Here is a 23,346-nt window from a genome sequence, read left to right as displayed (position 1 = left end):
CCTGCCCCTCGCGCCGCGCTCCCCGTGCCTAGCGCCTCACGCCACGTCCACGCCCGGGTTCTTCGCGCCGCGGAGTTGGCTGCTGGGCGGGCAAGCAGGCGAGCCGGCTGGGTGTGGTCGGCGGCTCCGGTCTCAGTGGTCCGCTGTGACTGCAACCCCGAATCCGCGCTCGAAGGGCGGCCGAGCGCCCGCGGACCCAGGCAGCTCCTCCAGGTAGGTGGCAAGTGCGGGAGCTGCGGTTCGTCGATCTCCGGGCCGGGGATCCCGGGCTTCCCGCAGGGCCTGAGGTGCCCGGAGTCGCCCTACGGAGCCCAGCCTGCGTGGCGCCGCTGGGCGAGCTGGGCTCCCCCCTGATCACCCCGTATTGAGCGCGCTCCGGTCGAGGGACAGACGGGCGGCGCGGGCCGCGCGGGTCCGGCCCGTGTCGGTCGCTGCTAGGGCGGGCAACCGTCGGAGTCCCCCAGACCGACAGGGTCTCCCTTGGCCTCGGAGCGGCAGCTGGGGACTGAAGACAGCAGCTCTTCCCGGAGACTTGGAAGGGTCATTGGGTAGAGACGGAGAGCCCCGTGGGAAGCTCATAAAAGTTCTCCACTGAGTGTAAAGAAGTCCGGCAGTTTCATGCTTAATTTAGTTTTGAAATGATATAATATCCAGGGGCTTATTTTATTTTTTAGGTTTGAGTTTGAATGCTTAAGTTTGGCATGTAATTTTTCTCTTTTCTTTTTTTTTTTTTCCTGTTTCAGAACACAAATGATTGCTTGATGCTTCAACGTTTAAATTGCTGTTTGGCAAGGAAGGTCGAATTTCCAAATTTTTTAAACAGGCTTTCATTTGTTTATAGCAGAGTATTGTGCTGTTATTTTGCACCCCTCCCCCTTTCCTACTACTCCTAGTCTTTTCAATAAAGAAGGAGAATATATCTTTCTACCAAGCCACTGACAAAAACAGCTCAGTGTGAACACCCTGCCAGGAAATTTTCTTAGGGCAGTGTGTGTGTGTACTGAAGCTTGAACTCAGGGCCCAGGGCACTGCACTGTCTCCTACCATTTTGACTCAATGTTGGCACCCTATCACTTGAGCCAGAGCTCCACATCCAGCTTTTTGGTTGTTAATTGGTGATGGGAGTTTCATAGACTTTCCTGCTAGGGTTAGCTTTGAATGGCAGATCTGCCCTCAGGCTGACCTCCTGAATAACTAGGATTACATGTGTGAGTTTAATTGTTGATTATTAGTCCATCTCAGTGTTGCAAATTGAGATTATGACCCTTAAGTACATCAGGAGAGACAGGGTGCACACTCTTTATGTAAAATAAGCCCAAAGTATTTCTCATAGATGATGTAGATTTAAAATGTTTACCTTTACTCTCTGCCATGGAGCTTTTGCTTTATTACTGATCCTAAACTCCTGAACTCTGATTTTTTTTTGTATATTTCAGTATTTGGTAAAATATCATTTAAGGATTTTTCGTGTCATCTTTGGGTCTGTAGATTAATTTGAAACTGAAATAGGAACTTTATTGAATATTGTTAGTTCTCTTATGTATAAAGGATATATAAAGGATTGTGAAACTGATTATCAGAGTTATGATGCATTTAAATTCACCTCTACGAACCCATACATATTATGTGGGAAGTTATCTTGAATTTTTGGTTTTTGTTAGCCCGTAGAATTATTTCTTTTGAATCACGGATGCTTAATTGTCAGCACATATTTTACGTTTTAAAAATAGGTGCTAGGACCCATTCAAAATTAAGAATTGTAACTAAGCATTGGATATTTTTCTGCCTTACCAAATACTGCCGCCATGGTGTGATTTCTTTCAGGTGTTTAAGTTGGGCAGCTGTGTTGTTAGTTTCACTTGCTAACTAATCTAATCTGCTTTATTATAGTAACTATTTACTAAACAGTTCTTTGGGCCAGGGATAGTATATGTATTATTCTTTTTATATCTCAGAAACTTGGCAAAGAAAATGTTATCCACTTCTACAGGTAAGGAAAACATGTCTGTGAGATGTTAAGTAACTTGCCAGTGGTTATGTAGTTAGAATAACTAGGAAGACAAGCTTCCCTTGTCTCTGACTTTCTTGTTCTTTTTTTTTTTTCTGTGTCACATTCACTTAATGATTATAGGCCATGAGGACTGCTCTGTAATCAATACTTAGCATATTCCTAAAATTTGCTAGACATTCCAGAGATATGTGCTTATTTTTCCAGCATGATTGCTATTACCTATCGATAATATTACACAGATCTTTACATTAACCATCTTCCTCACAATCCCCATTCCTTATAAAATGTCAGAAATCAGAGCCTTTGCTAGAGAGGAGTTGCCCTATTAACACAAATTAGGTAGTGAAGACTTAATTGTCCATCCAAAATAGTAACCCTATTTTAATGTAAGTTCTCTAGAGACATACATGTAACTAACTTGGAAGATTGCAAACAAGATGGCACCACTAGTGTAGTCATCCACATCTGTAATCCAAGTACTCTGGGGGCTGAGGCAAAAGGATTGTGTTTGAGTTCTTCTTGAGCTTCTTAGCAAGGCTCTGTTCCAAAACAGACAAACCTAGAAATAAACACAAAATGGCAATCTATTTTGGAATATAGGAACCCTTTAATATTCCTCATGCTGAACCATTTTCAAGGTAGGCTCTTGCTTTATGCTCATACCAGCCTGGGCATTGATCCTCCTACTTGTGCTTTTCTTGTAGCTGGGATAACAGTTGTGTGATTCACAACTGGCTAGGCATTGTGCCCACTGTATGGGATGGAGTCTTAAGATCTGCCTCTGTCCCCTTCGGCCTGAACCTTGATTCTTTGTTTCCCCAGTAGCTAGGATTACAAGCTTGAGCCATTGAACTTGGAGGACAGTGCATCTTCCATTTTTCCATTTTTGAAGTTATTTACATTATTATATAAACACTTATGCCTCTTACCTTAAAAAAAACATTTCTTTATCTCAGTATTCTACTTTAGTACCTTCAGGAGATACCTTATATCTGCTTCAAAATGGAGGCTCTGAACTTTGAAGAAGACAATTAACCATGATTTTTCAGCTTTACTTTAAGAAAACCTTTTTCTTTCTTTCTGTTTAACAGAATAAAAATACATACAGAAGAGAAACCTTATAAGCTATAGGCAGGGGCACCAAACTGAGTAAACTAGGAGAGGAAAGAGAAATAGCACTGCTTTGAAACCTTTTTGTGTAGTTTCGAATATCAGAAATTTGCTAATTTTGTGTCTATTCTGAGTTAAAATTAACAAGATGATCCAGAAGTGGAGCTGTGGCCTCAGGTGGTAGAGTGCCAGCCCTGAGTGAAAAGCTGAGACAGTGCCCAGGCCTTGAATTCAAGCTTCAGTACCTGCACAAAACAAAAATTAACAAGATGAGGGACTCCAAAGATTTTTTTCTATTTTTTTAACCTTTTCAAAAAATACTATCAAGGTGATATACAGAGGGGTTTAGTTACATACGTAAGGTAGTGAGTACATTTCTTGTAGAACTTGTCACCCCTCCATCATTTTTCTCCTATTTTCCCTACTCCCATCTTTTACTTTTAAAACCCCAATTATGTACAGATAGAAACAAATGAACTAATTATATTTCAATGAATAATCTAAGGTATCAGGAGAAAAAAATTACAAGTTTTGAGTACAGGACTTCAATTCTACATCTATCTATCTATCTATCTATCTATCTATCTATATATATATATGGAGGTGGAAAGCCAGGCACTAATGGCTCACACTTCTAGTCCTAGCTACTCAGGATGTTGAGATCTGAAGATCAGGATTTGAAGTCAGCCTGGGAAGGAAAGTCAGTGAAGCTTTTACCTCCAGTAAATCAGCAAAAACCTGGAAAACACCACGACTGACAAAAAAAAAAAAATCCTAAAAATTTTGAAATTCTGAGGTATATCTGGCCCCAAAATGTAAAGAATTATGACCCCGGTATATATGCATTTATATATTTGTCTCCTTTGAGACTGTAAATTCCTCAAGACCTGGGCCTAAATTGTACTCCTGTGTTAGACCCAATACCTGGCATGTTCAGTAAATGTTTGGTGAGAAAATGAACTGTATCAAAACACTGAACTTGGGGCTGGGAAGGTGGCTCAGTGGTACAGCGCTTGCCTTGTATGCCTGAGGCCCTGGGTTTGATTCCTCAGCACCACATAAGCAAAACGGAAAAAGCTGGAAGTGGCGGTGTGGTTCAACTGGTAGAGCGCTAGTCTTGAGCTGAAGAGCTGAGGGACAGCGCCCAGGCCCAGAGTTCAGGCCCCATGACCGGACCCAAAAAACAAAAACAAAAACAAAATACTGAACTTAGGCTCTGGGTGGTGTCCTTTACCTTTTTTGCTCAAGTCTGGTGCTTGAACCACAGCTCTACTTCTGGCTTTTTGGGGTGGTTAATTGAGGATGAGGATCTCAGACTTTTGTTCAGGCACTGGCTTCAAAATACAGTCCTCAGGGCTGGGAAGGTGGCTCAGTGTTAGAGCGCTTGCCTTGCATGCATGAGGCCCTGGGTTCAATTCCTCAGCACCACATAAGCAAAAATGAAAAAAGCTGCAAGTGGCGCTGTGGCTCAAGTGGTAGAGCGCTAGCCTTGAGCTGAAGAGCTGAGGGACAGTGCGCAGGCCCAGAGTTCAGGCCCCGCGACCAGACCCAAAAAAACAAACAAACAAAATACAGTCCTCAGACCTCAGCATTCTTAGTAACTAGGATTACAGGCATGATCCACTATTGCCTGGACATGTGGTAATATTTGTATATGGAATACTTGGGGGAGGTATATGTGTTTTTAAATTCTATGGTTAGAAAGGAGCCAAAGACATACAATGGAAGAAACACAGCCTCTTCAACCACTGGTGCTGGGAAAACTGGGCGGCCACATGCAGAAAACTAAAAGCAGACCCCAGCCTATCACCATGCACCAACATCAACTCAAAATGGATTAAAGACCTTAACATTAAACCTGAATCTCTGAAACTACTGCAGGACAGAGTAGGAGAAACACTTGAACTAATAGGCACAGGAAGGAACTTCCTGAACAGAGTCCCAGGGTCACAACAATTGGAGAGAGACTCGACAAATGGGACTACCTTAAAATAAAAAGCTTCTGCATAGCTAAATCTATTGCAACCAAGCTAAAAAGACAACCAACTAATTGGGAAAAAATATTTACCAGCAATATATCAGACAAGGGGTTAACATCCTGTATATACAGGGAACTCAAGAAACTAATCCCTCCCAAACCTAACAAACCAATTACTGAATAGGCAAGGGAACTAAAGAGGGACTTCTCAAATGAAGAAATAAAAATGGCAATGAAACACATGAGGAAATGTTCATCATCCCTGGTGGCGAAGGAAATGCAAATAAAGACAATCCTGAGATACCACCTTACCCCAGTCAGAATGTCCCACATCCACAAATCAGCCAACGACAAATGCTGGAGGGGATGTGGAGAAAGAGGAACCCTATTACACTGCTGGTGGGAATGTACACTTATACAACCACTTTGGAAAGCAGTCTGGAGGGTCCTTAGAAAGCTAAAGATTGACCTCCCTTACGACCCAGTCATACCACTTCTAGGCATCTACCCTGAACAACAGGAACCAATATACAAGGACACGTGCACCTCCATGTTTATTGCAGCACTGTTCACAATAGCTAGGATATGGAAACAACCCAGATGCCCCACCACAGATGAATGGATCCAAAAATTGTGGTATCTATACACAATGGAATATTATGCAGCCATTAGAAATGACAAAATAATGGCATTTGCAGGGAAATGGATGGAGCTAGAAGGAATCTTGTTGAGTGAGGTAAACCAAGAGCGAAGAGACAAACGGTACATGGTCTCCCTGATAAGTGGATGCTAAATCCAAAATGTTAGGTGATATGACAAAATTAACAGGACTTAAGAAACAAAGAACTCCCACTCATCTGGTCAAACCACTACTAAATATCCCCATGCTGCTGATCACATGTATGGTGTATATGTGTACACCGTTATATGTTATAGACTGTGATAGACAATTTGCTCCAGGAAAGTTAGAATGAACTTGTGACTTTAAATGAGCATCATTATTCCACAATACTGTGAAATTTGGGAAATTATGTAATCACTTAATCACAATAAAAAAAAAAGAACCTGGGGAAGGTAGGGAGGGAAGGGATGGTAGGGGGAAAAGAATGGAGGGGGTAACAATTCTCAATAGGAAGTGTACTCATTACCTTGCTCGTGTAACTGTAACCCTCTGTATAGTATCTTTACAATAAAAAATTTTAAAAAAATTCTATGGTCAGAATGATCATAAAGGCTTTAAATGCCTTCTTTTGTTAATCATTTTATAAAATATAAAAAGTATACACTCCCATGTAATTGTAACCCCTCTGTACGGTATTTTCACAAAAAAAAAGTATATATCTGCCTTGCAAGGAGAAAGCCAGAGTATTAGAAAATGTAATCATAATAAATTTGAAATTAACTTTTCTAATGTAGATTTTTAGGAAGTAAAAGTAGTTTGTGTTCAAACTTTTAAAGTACTAATTTAAATAATCTTTTTTTTTTTGCTAGTCTTGGAGCTTGAACTCAGGCCCTGGGCACTGTCCCTGAGCTTCTTTTGCTCAAGGCTAGCACTCTACCACTTGAGCCACAGCACCACTCCTGGCCTTTTCTGTTTATGTGGTACTGAGGAATCAAACCCAGGACTTCATGCATGCTAGGCAAGCACTCTTCCACTAAGCCATATTCCCAGCCCAAAAAACTCTTTCTTGTCTTACATGAACTTTCATGACCATTATGAAAATAATTATTGCTCAGAAGAATTTATATTTTCCAGTCTTGTATAGATTAAAATAGCATTCACTAGCACAGTAGTGTGACTGTATAGACTACATATTGCCTCGCTTTAATAAAGGACATGTCAGGATGTGGACTGAGAAGGCTATTTGAATTATGCAGTGGTCTTTTTTTTTTTTGACAAATTGGCTTGGATACAATAAATGGCTCATTGGGATCCTGATATTTGTTACTGGTATACCTGAATTTTTAAAAGATAACTGAGTGCTGCTTTCTACTCAACAATGCTTTCACTATATAATAGTATTATCTAAGACGTGTTAAATTAATCAGATATTCGTGTTGAAAGAGTTTTAGTAAGTGAAATTGAAGGCATTGTGCAGTTTCAATCCACCTCAAAGAGTGTGATTAGCAGCCCAATTTAACCTAGAACAAGAAAATCACTAGTGACAAAAATGTTTTGACTATTAAATTGTAACCCTCTAGGTTTTTTGTTATTGTTGTTGTTATTTTGTTTTGTGTTTTGTTTTGAAGGAAAGTAAGAACGTCTCTCAAGTTCCTTTCTGTCTTTCCTTCCTCCCTCCCAGAAGAAGTTTCTTAATTTGCTGACTGAAGATAGAACCATGGAAAACACACAGAAATCAGAAATGAAGGGACCCTTTCACGATAAATGAAAAAATAAAAAAAGAAACGAAGGGACCCAAAAAGATAGAAGAGGAATCATACATTACAGTGTGTGTGGGGGGGGGTGGGATCATGAAAGCCACAGGAATAAATTTTAAACAGAGCATTATCACTCTGATGTAGCAAATCAGATGAGATGACCTTTCAAATGAGACAACATGGCTGGGAGCCAGTGGCTCCGGCTTGTAATTTTAGATACTCAAGAGGCTGAGATATAAGGATCATGGTTGGAAGCCAGTCCTAGCAAGAAAGCCCATAATAATTTTATCTTTAATTAACCACTAAAATGCTGGGGGTGGAGCTGTGACCCAAGGGACAGTGCCCAGGCCCTGAGTTCAAGCCCCAGTGGCATGAGAAAAAAAAAAGAAAAAAAAGAAGAAGCTATGTGTCAGAAGAGGTAGGAGCCAAGCTTACATAGTCATTTATGCTTTGATTCAAACTCATCCTTTACTTCAATATTAAGCAAGTTTTAAAATGTCTAAGCCTCATTTTCTTTATTTTATTCCATCCCATTTAATTTAAACTTATTTAAAAAATTATTATTTAAAATTTATTGTTTTTAGTGGACTTCAGGAGAAAGAGTTGGGTTAGTAACAAATATTTTTCCATATTTTTTCCTTTCATCTACATGTCAATTGTTTTAATATACTTAGGTTTTCATCCATATATCAATTGTTTTAATATATTTAGGTTTAGCCAGATGCCAGTGGCTCATGCCTGTAATCATAGCTACTCAGTAGGCTGAGATCTGAGACTCACGTCCAAAACTAGCCTGACAGAAAGTTCCCATGAGACACTTATCTCCAATTAATCAATCAAAACAATCTCCAATTAACCACTAAAAAGCCAGAAGTTGTGCTGTGGCTCAAAGTGATATGTATATGTGTGTGTATGTATGCATATATGAATATATATGCATATGTGTGTGCTTATCAATATATAAAAACCTGTAACGTTGGACTTGCAACTATTTGTGTCTTCCTTCCTCGTAAGGAAGTTTTAATCATTCATTGGCTTAAAAAATTATGTTATCTATTTATATATTACTTTCAGCTTTTTATTTGTGTGTATTCATGTGTGTATGTGCCAGTACTGGGGCTTGAATTCAGGGCCTCTGCAATTTTGCTTAGTCTTTTCTGCTCAAGTTTAGCTTTTCTCTTTTTACACTTTGGCTGGTTAACTGGAGGTAGGAAACTCACAGATTTGTGCCTGTGTTGACTTCAAACTGCAATCTTCAAATCTCAGCCTCCTGAGTAGCTAGGACTAGAGGCCTGACCATTGGCATTCAACTCTTTCAGTTGTTTTTGAATTTTATGAAAGGAGTATTATGCTGAAACTTTTTTCTTAACCTTTTTATGACTCATGTATGTCGTTGTATCTTACTATATTTATTCGTTTTCATTGCTGTATAATAACTCACTGTGAAAACACAATAATTATTTGTTCTGTCAGTGGTTATTGGTGTTCTGGTTGTATTATTTCCAGTGGTGCTATATGAATAGTTAAGCCTTACTCTTGAGTATTAGCAAGGGAGTATCTTTTAGGGTTTATATATCCAGTAGTGGAATTGAATTACCATCGAAAGATATGCATATCTTAGATATTGCCAGGTTTTCTGGAGAATTGTTTAATCAGAACACAAGTTACTGTTTTTCTACAGATATTGCATACACCTGATTGAAATTCTCTTTAAAAATCAGTAACTGTGATATTGTATGTGATTTTAATTTGCATTTTCTAGGGTTGTGAGGGTGAGAATAATTACTTTTATATAGTAGGCTCCATAGTTTTGTTGTTGTTGTAGTCAGTTCGTATCTTTTTTTTTTTTGTCGGTCTCGGGGCTTGAACTCTGGGCCTGGGTGCTGTCCCTCAGCTCTTCAGCTCAAGGTTAGTGCTCTACCGCTTGAACCACAGCGCCACTTCTGGTTTTCGGGTGGTTTATTGGAGTCTCATGGACTTTCCTGCCCAGGCTGGCTTTGAACCGTGATCCTCAGATCTCAGCCTCCTGAGTAGCTAGGATTACAGGCGTGAAGCCAGGTGCCTGGCTTCAGTTTGTATCTTTGTACTCTTTTCCTATTGGATTTTTTTATTGTCAATTTGCAGGAATTGATTTTACAGTTTTAGATGGTAATCCTTTGTTTCAATTAGAGAGTGTAGCTGTCTTTTCCTAGACAGGAATTTTTTCCTCTTGGAGGTTCAGGAGAAATTCTTCATGAGTATACTGAACTTATGTAGACAGGGTGGGGAATCTTTTATGTCAAGGGCCATGTGGATATTATGGCATAATTCCCAATATGGATAGTGAGAATCAGTGCAAAGGATACTTTACATGTCATTCACTAAATGATTTCTCATGCTGGATGTTCCTTATCCCTGCTAGCTATTATAACTGACCTTATTCTTTCCCCAGATTTCTCTCTCTATATATATACATACATATATATGACTATTATATATAGGGATATTGTAAAATTTAGTTTGCTGCAGATGTGGAAGGTTGAGGGTGTGGAGCTTAGCTAACCAGTTAGCTACCATAGTGACCATTTAGGGAGATTCTGCTCCTTTAAGTCAGAAGCATGTTTGTTTGTTTGCTTGTTTGTTTTCAGTAACATGCTTTGTCTTCAGCTTTGGGGTTCATGCACCAGCTCTGGGAGATATTACACTTAAGTTTCTCTTATATATATGTGTATAAAACCAGTGAAAATAAAACACTTTAAAGTCTGGCCAGTCTTAAAGTCTGGCCAGTGAGATTGTTTTTTCTCCATTTGAAATTAAGATTTAAATCAGGAACACTCTGAGTTGGTTGAGCCTGCAGCTAGTCTGACTGGCTAAGACACACCGGAGGATTTTTTTTTCAGAGGTAGGTGACAATTTGTCTTACTGACACTCTTTTGTCCCCTTTCTTGCCCCAAAGCTCCTTGCTTTCCATATATTCCCTTTCTCAACGTTAAGTTCCCAGAGTTTTAGAAAATACATTGCTACTTCAGTTATTTCTGTCTTCTGTTAAACTGGCTATAAAGGAAATGTAGGGGGTAAAGTAGAAGATACTTTGCCTTCTCTTGGTGAAAAGAAAGCTTCATCTCTCCATTTGAGCATGCTTTAAGTGTACAATTTGAAAGGGTTACTTGCTATAGAAAAATTTCTTTCCCAGAATTTCTCAACGTGTAGAGGCATCATATACATGCACATCCATACCCACCATACCCATTTCTTTGGCACCTTACTTTACTAGTTTTTATACTAGGTTTCACCTGGAATATCTATCTCATAGCCTCACTTTACCCTACTTATCTAGTCTTGTCTGGTAGCAGTTAATAATCTCTGAGTCAGTGCTAGATTCATGCTTTATAGTTGGTTGAAAAGAAAAAAATAACACAGGAAATCTATGAACATGGTATGTTTATCTGACAGAACTAATCATCTCTCTATTTTTTTTCTTTCTTTCTCCTTGCTTGCTTGCTTGCTTGCTTCCTTCCTGAATAGAACATTCATCTTTTAGAAAGAAAAGGGTAGTGGGGAGAGGGAAGGGAGGAGGTAGCAGCTCTGACATCATCCAAAGTTTGGAGTTGTCTGCCACAAGCATCAAGGCGTTTGGGTTTTGCAGCTTAGAAACATTTTTTCAGACAGCTTCTTGCATCATTTCTGCCTACTCCCTTTCATCATGTCTGCTTAAACTCAGCTGTAGTCTGCAAGACATGAATGAGTTTGAGAATTCTCAATTCTACAAACAGAAAGAGGGTCATGCATTAGCAATTCTTTAAAAGTTCTTAATGAAGAGGAGAAAAGATTCTAAGTAGTGATGTGTGTGTGTGTGTGTGTGTGTGTGTGTGTGTGTGTGCACGCGTGTGTGTGTGTGTGTTGCCCGCACTCATCAGTCCTGGAGTTTGAACTCAGGGGATGGGCATTGTCCCTTAGCTTTTTTGCTAAAGGCAAGTGCTCTACTGCTTGAGCCACAGCTCCACTTTCAGCGTTTTGGCAGTCAATTGGGGTTATTCCTGCATGGACTGGCTTCTAACCTCAATCCTTGTTTCTCAGCCTCCTAATCAACTAGGATTACAGGTGTGAGTCCCCGGCACCTGGTGATTTTGTTTTTATTTTATTTTTCAAGTAAAGAGAGAGGGTTTATTTTTGCTCATGCATTTTGATTTCAGTTTGAGACTAAATAACTCCATTACTTTGGGCCTCTGCTGACGCAGCACATTGTGGCAGGATTGTGTGGCAGAGCAAACCTCTCACCTTGTTATTAAGAAGGGGTAATAGTAGGCTGGAATCTCATAATCCTTTCCAGGGCCTGCCTCTAGTGAACTAATAACCTTCCCAAAGGTCCCCACATCCTGAATATTTTATTACCACTTGATGGCAGCATCTTGGGATCAAGCCTTTAACACATAAACCCTTGGGAATCACTTATCGAAGCCATAGCATTCTAGCTGTACCCTCACATCCTGGTCCATCTCACAAAATACATTCAGTCATTCCTCAGAAGTCCCCAAAGTCTTAATTATCAAACGTCTAAGTTGAACCTCCTTTAAGACTCAACGCAAATCCAACTGTGCGTCCAAGCAAAATTAAAAAAGAAAATTTACAGATTTTCAAGATACAGCGATGGGATAGGCATGGGGTATGCATTCTTATTCAGTAAGAATAGGAGAATCCTAGAAGAGAGGTCACCAGCTCAGAGCTAAACTAAAAACCTAGCATTAGGAACATTAACTCCTAAAGCTCCATGCCTGCCATCCAGAGCACACTGTGATGGAGTGTGGCCCTGGAGGCTTGAACAGCCTCACTACTAACATTTCTACAGCACAGCTCGCTGCAGCCCACATGACCCCTCTTTTGGGCTGGTTTTGGTTGCTATTTATAGTGTTCCCTGACAACCATTGCTCATTCCTGTCATCTTTACCTTTCTTGCATCTCCATTGTAGCCCTAGCTTCATCCCATAGCTCTATTATGTGTTGCCCTGTTAAAGGCTAGTTGCACAGACTCTGATCTCACAGCACACTGCCTGACCACAAGCATTTCCTTTGAAATCTTGGTGGAAGCTACCAAGACCCCACAGCCCTTACATTCTCCATGCCTCCAACATAGCTTCCTATGGGCAACACCATGGTTTACTGTAACTAGTTTGAACTGTGCCTGGGCCTACTTGAACCTTGGCTTGAACAGCTCCAACTCTCTTTTTCTTCCTTTTTCTCAAATGAGAGACTTTGGTATTTTTAGCTTCCCTTTGAAAGTCAAAGGCTCCCAACTTGCTATTGCATGAAGGACGTCTGTGTGTGTGTGTGTGTGTGTGTGTGTGTGTGTGTGTGTTACTGAGAACTGAATTCAGAGTCTTATACTAGTATTTCCCTATAGTGAAAAATAAGACAGAGCTGGTAGCTGAAAGAGGGAGAATGTTGGGTACATGTATAGGTTAGTAAATGTCATCCTGAGAAGCTAGCATTTCCAGCAAGAGAGTAAACAATGAGAATGTCAAGGGCAAGTGTGGGCTAGGCAAAAAGCAGAGAAAATGCAAAGACATGAAGGCTGGAGCTTCTCAATGTGTTCAAGGAACACATTGTTTTGAGCAGTGAAGGATAGGAGAGTAGGAAGGTGTGTTGTCTGTGTTTGGGGTGAAAGAAAGAGATTGAGTTTGAACAGGTTTCTGTAAGTTGAGTTAAAGACTCTGGGTTTATTCAGAGTGGAAAACCCTTACAGGTTTCAAAGCAGAAGGTGACTTCTTTTCTAAAAGAATTGCCACTTGCTGGATTTGGACTTGACTGATGTGGGAATAAGATGGTGCAGGTTTCAACTGAAGTAGTAGATGTTGAAGTAATCAATGTTCTTCTCAGATCCTGGATAATTTTTGGAAAAAATAACTGACATAATTTTTTCATGGATTTGATGGTGAAGGATGTGAGAGAAAAAGAGAAATTTAAAGATTTTTGGCCTCAATTGTTGCAAGAATGGAACTGCTGTTTACTGAAGTGAGGATGTTTGGAGGTGAGGTGGAGTTCAATTATGACAAATTAGTTTGAAACACACATAAAGACATCAGAGTGGAAACATCTATGTGGAGATACTTATTGCTGCCCTTTGATCTCCTATAAAATATATTTCATTAGAGTCAGGCACTAGTGGTTCATATCTCTAATTCTAGCTACACAGGATATCCAGATCTGAGGATCACCATTTGAAGCCGGCCTAGGAAGATGAATCAGAGAGAATCTTATCTCCAGTTAATTAGCAAAAGGCCAGAAGCAGAGGTATAGCTCAAGTAGTAGAGTGGTAGTCTTGAGAAACAAAACAAAACAGGTCGACCCATTACAACAATGATATGTACAAGATGTTATGTCGAAAAACGAACTCTACAACTTTGGCAGGGTGGGGAGAGGGGTTCTGGTGGTAGGGGAGTGTGGAGGTTGGGGGGTGGAGAGGGGAAGGGATGGTATGGGGAAACAAAGGAGCAAAGGAGGAGGCAATAATGCTTGATAAGGAATGTACTCACTATCTTGCCCATGTAATTGTAACCCCTCTGTATGGTATTTCCACAATAATTAAATCAAAACAACAACAAAAAAAACTAAACAACCAGCCAACCAACATAAAAAACCAAGTGAGTGTGTGAGGCCTGAAGTTGACACACAAAATTTTTTTTCTCACTAGATTCTTGTGTATGAATTCTTTAAAATTCAGTCTTCATAACTACAACACATGGGGCTGTGAAGGTGGCTCAGTGGTAGAGTGCTTGCCTCCCATGCATGAGGTCCTGGGTTCGATTCCTCAGCATCACATAGGCAGAAAAAAAGGCCAGAGGTGGCGCTGTGGCTCAAGTGGTAGAGCGCAAGCCTTGAGCTGAAGATCTGAGGGACAGCGCCCAGGCCCAGAGTTCAGGCCCCACGACCGGACCCAATAACTATAACACATGATTTATCTTCCATCTTTTGGTTAGTGTCAGCTGAGTATAGCTACAGAAAGACCAACTGTCTAAAACCAGGGGCTTCTTTTCCCTAAAAGAACTGAGATTGCTACCTGAGAGAGATGTACTATGGGGTCCCATATGTGTAACTGAAGAGGTATTGGTAAGAAAAAGAAAAAGGAGGAATTTTTTTAAAAAGCAATTTTAAAAAAGAAGAATTAAGCAAAGATGAAAAGGTAGAAATCCACATAAGCTGTTTGAAACAAAGATAATTGGTTACAGGGCTTTGTTGCAAAAATTGGGGTTAGCTCTCTGAGAGAGACAGTTGTTTCTGTCTACCTGGAGTATTAGCAGCTTGCCTGGAGTAGGAAAGGTTTTGAGAAATGCCTCAGATAGGTCCTTCTTAGGCATATGTGTTATGTGTGTGAGGGCCTCTAGATCTGTTTTATTAAGGTTTGACATAAGTGACTCCATTTTGGTACTGCCAATGTTTGTATCACATTCCTTCAGAAAACTGCTCAGTAAGTAAACTATATCTTTATTTAGTAACCAAGTTAAAGTTGCAGTAATTGTCTAACTTATGTTTCAGAAGGATTAAAGAGAAATTATATATATATTTTTTAAAAAGTAGACTATATATACATATATATACATATTGATATAAATATATGCATATATACAAATATATATACATATATAGTTTACTTTTAAAATTGAATTAAAGCTGAGCAAAAGTGGTGCTAACTATTCAGCTCATCATCCAGATAATTGTGGATAGAAGCCAGCCTGGGTAGAAAAGCAGTGAATCTCCATCTCCAAAATAACCAGCTAAAGTCAGGGTTAGAGGCATGACAAGTGGTAGAGCACCAGTTTAACAAGCACCCAATTGTGAGATCCCTGATTCTAAGAACCTCCCCCCTCCACGTTGATTTATCTACTATTAATCTATGATTATCTTTTTTTCTTCTTCTCTCCAGAAGTTACTTTACTTCACAAATCCGGAGAAACACAGATTCAAAACATGAGTGAACTAGAACAGTTAAGGCAAGAGGCCGAACAGCTACGGAATCAGATTCAGGTAAGAACTTTTTCATTTGGAAATCTTTTTTCTTGGTGGGTCATGGGGCTTGAACTCTGGGCCTGGGGTGCTATCTCTGAGCTCTTCAGCTCAAGGCAAGCACTCTACCACTTTGAGCCACAGTGCCACTGCTGGTTTTCTGGTGGTTAATTGGAGAAAGAGTCTCACAGACTTCCTTGCCTGCGCTAGCTTTGAATTGTGATCCTCAGACCTTAGCCTCCTAAGTAACTAGCATTACAGGGGTGAGTCACCAGCACCTGGCTGCATTTGGAAATTTTTTTTTTTTTTACCAGTACTGGGGCTTGAACTCAGGTACTGGGCACTGTCTTTGAGCTTCTTTTGCTCAAGGATAGCACTCTACCACTTGAGCCACAATGCCAGTTCCAGCTTTTTTCTGTTTATGTGGTACTAAGGAATTGAACCCAGGGCTTCATGCATGCTAAGCAAGCACTCTACCACTAAGCCACCTTCCAGCCCTGCATTTGGAAATCTTAACATGGTTTAGTATCTACAGTGTATAGCATTTGAATATTAGTTTTATCATTATACATATATTAAATAATTTATGGTATTAGTTTTTTTTTGGGGGGGGGGTCCGGTCATGGGGCCTGAACTCTGGGCCTGGGCGCTGTCCCTCAGCTCTTCAGCTCAAGGCTAGCGTTCTACCACTTGAGCCACAGCGCCACTTCCGGCTTTTTTCTTATGTGGTGCTGAGGAATCGAACCCAGGGCCTCAGGCATGCAAGGCAAGCGCTCTACCACTGAGCCAACTTCCCAGCCCCTATGGTATTAGTTTTAACATTATATATATATATATATATATATATATATATATATAATTTATAAGAGTAGAAATGATAAATTTGCTCTTATCATGCCTCTAAAGAACTCTCCAAAATCCATTTCTAACAAACACCACGCCAACAAATAGAATATGGAGAACACAATCAACAATACAATTGTAACCTTTTGGCTCTCTAAGCAGAACCCTGATGGTCATCCAGAACAAGCACCTTACAAAAGACAGCAAAAAGGGAGTCATTTTCTAAGCAAAATTGGTATGATGTGAAAGCACCAGCCATGTTTAAGATAAGAAATATTGGGGGGCCTGGGAAGGTGGCTCAGTGGTAGAGTGCTTGTCTCGCATGCATGAGGCCCTGGGTTCAATTCCTCAGCACCACATAAGCAGAAAACGCTGGAAGTGGTGCTGTGGCTCAAGTGGTAGAGCGCTAGCCTTGAGCTGAAGAGCTGAGGCACAGTGCCCAGGCCCAGAATTCAGGCCTCAAGACCAACAACAACAGTAACAAAAGAAATATTGGGGAAATACTAGTCACGAGGACTCAGGGAGCAAAGATCACACCTGATGAATATAAAAGCATTTGAAGTGAGCCTTGCTGATCTACAAAATTATGCATTTACATTAAGAAAATTGAAGCTACTTTCTGAGGATCTTCAGGGAAAGATCAACTTCCTGCCTGATCAATTTCTTTTTTTTTTTTTAATTTTGAAAATACCATACAGAGGGGGTTACAATTACATGGGTAAGATAGTGAGTACATTTCTTATCAAGCATTGTTGCCTCCTCCTTTGTTTCCCATTCCCATCCATTCCCCTCTCCGCTCCCCTGCCCCCATACCCCCCTAGCACCACCTCCTCCCACCCCCACCCCCACCCCCACCAAAGTTGTAGAGTTCGTTTTTCGATATAACATCTTGTACATCTCATTGTTGTAATGGGTCCACCTGTAACCCTATTTAAATGATTTGTTTTTTTTTCCTTCCCCTCCACAAATTATATCAACATCAAATACAGTGAAAGCAGGGTTTATACACATGGGGGAGGTACACCCAAGATAAGGATTCAAATGTTTTTTTTCTTTCTTGTGATTGTTTCCAACATATTTATAAGATGATTTCTTTGTTGCTTTGTATGTACCATTTCTGTGGCATGGCTCTCACCTGAGACAAACTTTGCAACATGGTCAGAAAGTGGCAGACCATGACTGAAGCTCATGTAGATGTAAAGATTGCAGATGGTTATTTCCTGCATCTGTTCTGGGTCGGTTTTACTAAAAAAAAGAAAAAAAGATGCAACAGCCAGATCCATGAGACCTCCTATGCTCAACATCAGAAGGTCCACCAAATCCAGAAGAAGATGACCCAAGAAGTGCAGACAAATCACTTGAAAGAAGTATTTAATAAACTGATTTCAGATAGCATTGGGAAAGACACATTAAAGGCTTGCCAGTCTAATATCCACTTTAATGATGTCTTCGTTAGAAAAGTAAAAATGCTGAAGAAGCCCAACTTTGAATTGGGAAAGCTCATGTTGCTGCATGGTGAAGGTGGTAGTTCTGGAAAAGCTTCTGGGGACAAGACTGGCACTTAAAGTTTAACGAGCTGATGGATATGAACCACAAATTCAAGAATCTGTTTAAAATTCAGATTTTTAATAGTGACAAATAAAAGGCCTATTTGTTACCATTTGCATCTCAAAACAAAGAATCCAATGTACATTCTACAAAATTAGGAAGAGTAGAAGAGGGATGGATGAGGCCGGGCACTGGTGGCTCATTCCTGTAATCCGAGCTACTCTGGAGGCTGAGATCTGAGGATCAAAGCCAACCCAGGCAGGAAAGTCCCTGAGACTTTTATCTCCAATAAACCACTAGAAAACCGGAAGTGGTGCTGAGGCTCAAGTGGTAAAGCACTCGACTTGAGCTGAAGAGCGCAAGGACAGCACCCAAGCTCAGAGTTCAAGCCCCACAACCGACAAAAACAAACAAAAAAAACCAGAAGAGGGATGGGTGAGAACGTTGAAAGGGGTGACATTGATCAACATACATTGCATTCATTCCTTTTACAACTAAAAAATAATAAAATAAATATTTTTAATGAAAAATATAGTTTCTCTGTAAAATAGGTAGAAGAAAAAGGACTGCATTGTGAGTAATGTAGAAGCTGGCTCTTCCTTTCACAGTGAAAAATAAAATCTATGAATGTAAATGAAGAATTTTAGCACAAGCAGGGAGAATGTCTGAGAAAGTGGAATTGTTGCAATAGCTATTGAAGATGATATAATTTAAAAGTAAAGAATCTCTATATAGAGATATTGCAGGAAAAGAGAAGAAAGGGACAAGTATAGTAGCTGACTTCTGCAATCTCAGCTACTTGGGAGGCAGAGAGATCCAGAGAATCATGATTCAAAATCATGGCAAAAAATCAATCAGCAAGCCAGGAGTGTGGCATGTGCCTGTGATTCCAGCCATGCAGGAGGCCATAGGTAAGAGTATCATGAAGAAGTCAACCCTGGGCAAAAATGTGAAGAAGATTGCTAAATCTTATAAGTATAAACAAGGCTGTCAAAACAAAGATGCTTGCTTTGCCTGGAGCAAGTGGAGAAGACTTCACTAATGTCTGAGTAGAGGTTAGGTGGAGTATCTCTTAGGCAAAATGCTTAGCACCAGAAATTTTTAGGATTGTATATCTTTGGGATTTGGGAGCCTTTCAGATTTTGAATTTTCAGACAAGAGACACTCAGTATGCATTTCTACTGCCAGAATTTAGGGAGTACATTTCTTATCAAGCATTGTAGCCTCCTCCTTTGTTTCCCCTTCCCATCCCTTCCCAGCCTCCCCCTACTGCCAGAATTTTTAATTAATTAACTTAAAATTGTTACTATTTTCAATGTGGAGACCTGAACCTTGGTCCTCATGCATGATAAGTAAGCACTCAAACACTGGGCTACATTCCCAACCCACCAGAATGAATTCTCTCCATCCCCTACTTGGTATCACTCCACATACTGAGCAAGAGTAACTAAGTGAAAATTGTCCTAGCCCGTGGTCCCATGTCCAGCTCCTTTTAGCCTCCTTGTAACTGTAATTACTTTATACTTGAGTAGACCTTGGTTCAGTGAGAATGCATAACTTCATTTTATACTTGAGTAAACCTTGGTTCAGTGAGAGTTCATAAGTTGTTCAGATAACATAACTACTGCTAATAAATCTCAGAATCAGATCAGGATTTTTGTTTAGCTTTTGTTGTTGTTTTGTTTGTTATTTTTGTGTATATGTGTGCTTGTACCTAGGGATTGAGCTCAGGGGCAAGCACTGCCCCTTATGTTCAAGGCTAGAGCTCTACCACTTGAGCGATAGCTCCACTTCTGGCTTTTTGGTGGTTAATTGAAGATACGAGTCTCATGGACTTTCCTGCCAAGGCTGGCTTTAAAATGGGATCCTCAGATCTTGGCCTCCTGAGTAGCAAAGATTACAGGTATGGCCACCAGACCAAGTATGTTTTGATTCCAAAGCTTGTGTTCATTCACAAAGGATGCCTCCCAGTCATATTTACCATTCTCTCTACAACCTAGGCTATGGAGGTACTAATTTGGCTGCTAATTTACCATTTCTTGAATGTAGTCCAATTTTTTGCCTTTTATCAGTTTGTTTCCTGTGCCTGGAATTACACTACCCATGGTCCAGTTGTCCTTTGGAATATTTCTCGAGTCCTAATACTCCTCTTTAAAAGTCCTAAATCAAGTCCCCACTTGGATTTGTTCACTTTCTTTTGGAAAGTAGAATGGCATTAGTTGTGGCCATGGAAAAATTACTTAACTTTTTAATGTTCATTGTCTTTGATGTGAAGCAGAAATACCATGGGCCACTTTGTAGGTCTGAACAGGTGATTACCTAAAACACAATGCTAATGAGTAGCAGTTCCTTACTCATATAGCACTTTGGACTTCAGTGACTGAGCTGACCATAGTTAGTCTTATATTTGATTCCTTGTTTATATTTGTCTTGCTATTTGTACCAGGATGGAAAATTAATTCTGTTTTAATCATTTCTACATCTTCCAAAGAAGAGGCCATAGGCACATCTCTGTTATATAATCTCCCATGATTTCAAGTAACCACATATTCTTACAATACCATGTTCTTTTCTCCTCCATTTAATCTTGTCACACTATAAAGACTTTTTCTTGGGCTGGGATATAGCTCAGTGGCAAAGCGCTTGCCTAGCAAGTGCAACGTCCTGGGTTCGATCCCCAGTACCAAAAAAGAAAAGACAAAAAAAAATACAGTTAACCTCCCCCAAAAAAAGACTTTTTCTTCCTTATTTTCTTTCCCTTCCTTTCTGGAAATATAGTCTAACTATAGTTTTACCTAAAGTATAGTACACTAGATGATATAAATGCATGACATAATAGAAATGCATTCTATTTTATTATACTTGGTGTGTGTGTGTGTGTCTGTCTGTCTGTGTGTGTGTGTGTGTCTGTGTGTGTGTGTATGTGTTTACCATTCCTGGACCTTGAACTCAGGGCTTTGGCACTGTCCTTGAGCTTTTTTTGCTTGAGGCTAATACTCTACCACTTGAGCTACTGCTCCACTTCTGAATTGTTGGTGGTTTATTGGAGATAAGAGTCTCACGGACTTTCCTGTCCAGACTAGCTTTGAACCTTGATCCTCATATCTCGGCCTCCTGAATAGATATGATTGTAGGCCTGAGCCTTGGGCACTCAGCTAAATGAATTACTGTATTGTAAATTAAAAAGAAAATATATTTTATTTTATTTTGTCATTTTTTAAAAATTTAGAATGAGAAATATGTCATTGTTTTTCTTTTGTACTAATGATTTATATCAAATCTTGTATTTTTGTTGTGGTAGATGGCAAGGAATCCTCTTTTTTTTCTTATTTTATTTTATTTTATTTGTGAACATACTGTACAGAGGGGTTACAATTACATGGGCAGGATAATGCATACATTTCTTACCAAGCATTGCAGCCTCCTTGTTTACTCTTCACATCCCTTCCCAGCCTCCCCCTCCCCCCCAATCCTTCCCCCCCCCCACGCACCAAAAGGAATCCTTTTATAGTCTGTTTTCTAATGTATACCTTTTGTAAGAATAAATTTCTTGAAATGTTTCTATTATTTGAATAACATAAATTTGCAAGTAACTATTGGTAAGATATTTTTGTATTCTAACATTTTAATTTTGAATGCTCTGATATTTTTAACATCTTTCTTTTTTTATTGTGAAAATACTGTACAGAGGGGTTACAATTACATGCAAGATAATTAGTACATTTCTTATCAAGCATTGTAGCCTCCTCCTTTGTTTACCCTTCCTATCCCTTCCCAGCCTCCTCCACCCCCCCCCCGAATCCTCCCCCCTCCCCCCCCCACCAAAGTTGTAAAGTTCGTTTTCGACATGACAGCTTGTACTTCTCATTGTTGCAACGGTTCCACCTGTATCCTTATTTAAACTATGAAAATGTATTTTAATCGTATTGGAGAGATTTCCATATCTAAATGTATAATCATTTTTCTTTACTTTAGGATGCTAGGAAAGCATGTAATGATGCCACACTTGTGCAGGTAAGGTTTTTTGTGCATTTTAATAATTTTTATAAAACAACTTGACACGAATATGGATGTTTAAATTAATTTACTTAGTACTTAATATGAAATAAATCTGTGTCAAATCCTTTGAAATTTGTCCAATGCTATATAATTCAAGTATTTGATTTTAGCACTTTTTATTTTTAAATATTTTTATTATCTTTAAGTAGTTATACAAAGGAATTGCCATTCAACAAAAGTCTATGAATACAGTGCATCTTGATCAATGTCATCCCTTTCAACATTCTCACCCAGCTTTTTCCCAACCCATCCCTTCCCTTATTTTTCTTAATTTTTTAGGATACATATTGAATTTTTTGCCATTTAACAAAAGTTTATGTATATTACACATCTTGATCTGCCATTTCCCCCCACCCTTCAACCTAACCCATTCATATTGTTAATATAGAAGTCTGAAAAATATGTGCATTAGTCTATTTTGTGCTGTTTGTTGTTTTTCTTTTTGTGTTGGTATTGGGGCTTGGAACTGGGGCCTGGGTGTGTTGACCCTTAGCTTTTTCCCTCAAGGCTGGTGCGTAGAGCACTTGAGAAGCAGCTCAACTCCCAGTTTTTTGATGGTTAATTGGAGATGAGAGTCTTAATAGACTTCTCACCTGGGCTGGCTTATAGCTATGAACCTCAGATCTTAGCCTCTTGAATAGCTAAGGCATGAATGCCTGTGCATAGCTGTTTATGCTTGTTTTAAAGTACTTTCTGAATCTTTTTTAGTTTCTGATTCTTTCTGGTATACCCTGATTAAGCATTTCCTCGATATTCATTAATTTAATTAACTCATTAGTTAAATTAATACTGATCACTTTTATTAAGGAATTATTTTTCTGCTATAGATATAAAACTGTCCTTTAAAAAATTATTGGTGATATACTTCTAAACTTTTATTTGTGGGTGATATATTTTTCTTAATTGTTACATAATTATACAAATTTATGTGTAGGGTGTGATGATTAAATACATGTATGTAGTGATCAAATCAGAGTAATGAACATTCTTCTCAGACATTTACTGCTGCTCTGTGTTTGGTGGCTCTGAGATTCTTTCTTCTATATCTTCATAAAATATATAATAGGCTGTTGTAAACTATAGTCACTCTACTGTACTGTGGAACATAAGAATCTGATCTTCCTATGCCATTGTATTGTGGTGCCTGTTACCAGTCTTCCTCTGTCCCCTCTACCCTTCTTAGTCTCTAGTGTAGGTAGTGGTTCTTTTCTAATGTTTAGATATTCATTTGTTCTTTGCAGTGATAGTGTGAGAATATATTCATACCTGTAAATGCATGTAGGATTATTTTAATATTAATCATAGGTTTTATGAACAATATTTTGATCCCATAACAGTTATATGGAATTATTTATAATAAATTACTTTGAATTCATACAAATTTCATACGTGCTTTTTGTAAGCCTATTGTTTTTAGGTTAGCTCTTGAATTATGTTTAAG

The 23,346-nt window shown here is 39.4% G+C and overlaps 1 protein-coding gene across 1 annotated transcript in view; it reads left to right on the top strand.

Annotated features, from left to right (window-relative positions):
* Nucleotides 1–80: 80 nt before the first annotated feature.
* Nucleotides 81–23,346, top strand: part of Gnb4 (guanine nucleotide binding protein (G protein), beta polypeptide 4) — a 42,171-nt gene continuing 18,905 nt past the window's right edge. Inside the window, exons 1-3 of the mRNA XM_013033686.1 lie at nucleotides 81–213; nucleotides 15,376–15,476; nucleotides 21,822–21,860. Coding sequence (XP_012889140.1) covers nucleotides 15,420–15,476; nucleotides 21,822–21,860 — 96 coding nt within the window. The 5' untranslated portion in view covers nucleotides 81–213; nucleotides 15,376–15,419. The remainder of the gene's footprint in view (nucleotides 214–15,375; nucleotides 15,477–21,821; nucleotides 21,861–23,346) is intronic.

Source organism: Dipodomys ordii, unplaced genomic scaffold (genome assembly GCF_000151885.1).
Source record: "Dipodomys ordii isolate 6190 unplaced genomic scaffold, Dord_2.0 Scaffold175, whole genome shotgun sequence".
Taxonomy (NCBI): Eukaryota; Metazoa; Chordata; class Mammalia; order Rodentia; family Heteromyidae; genus Dipodomys; species Dipodomys ordii.
This window is presented reverse-complemented; position numbering and strand designations above follow the sequence as displayed.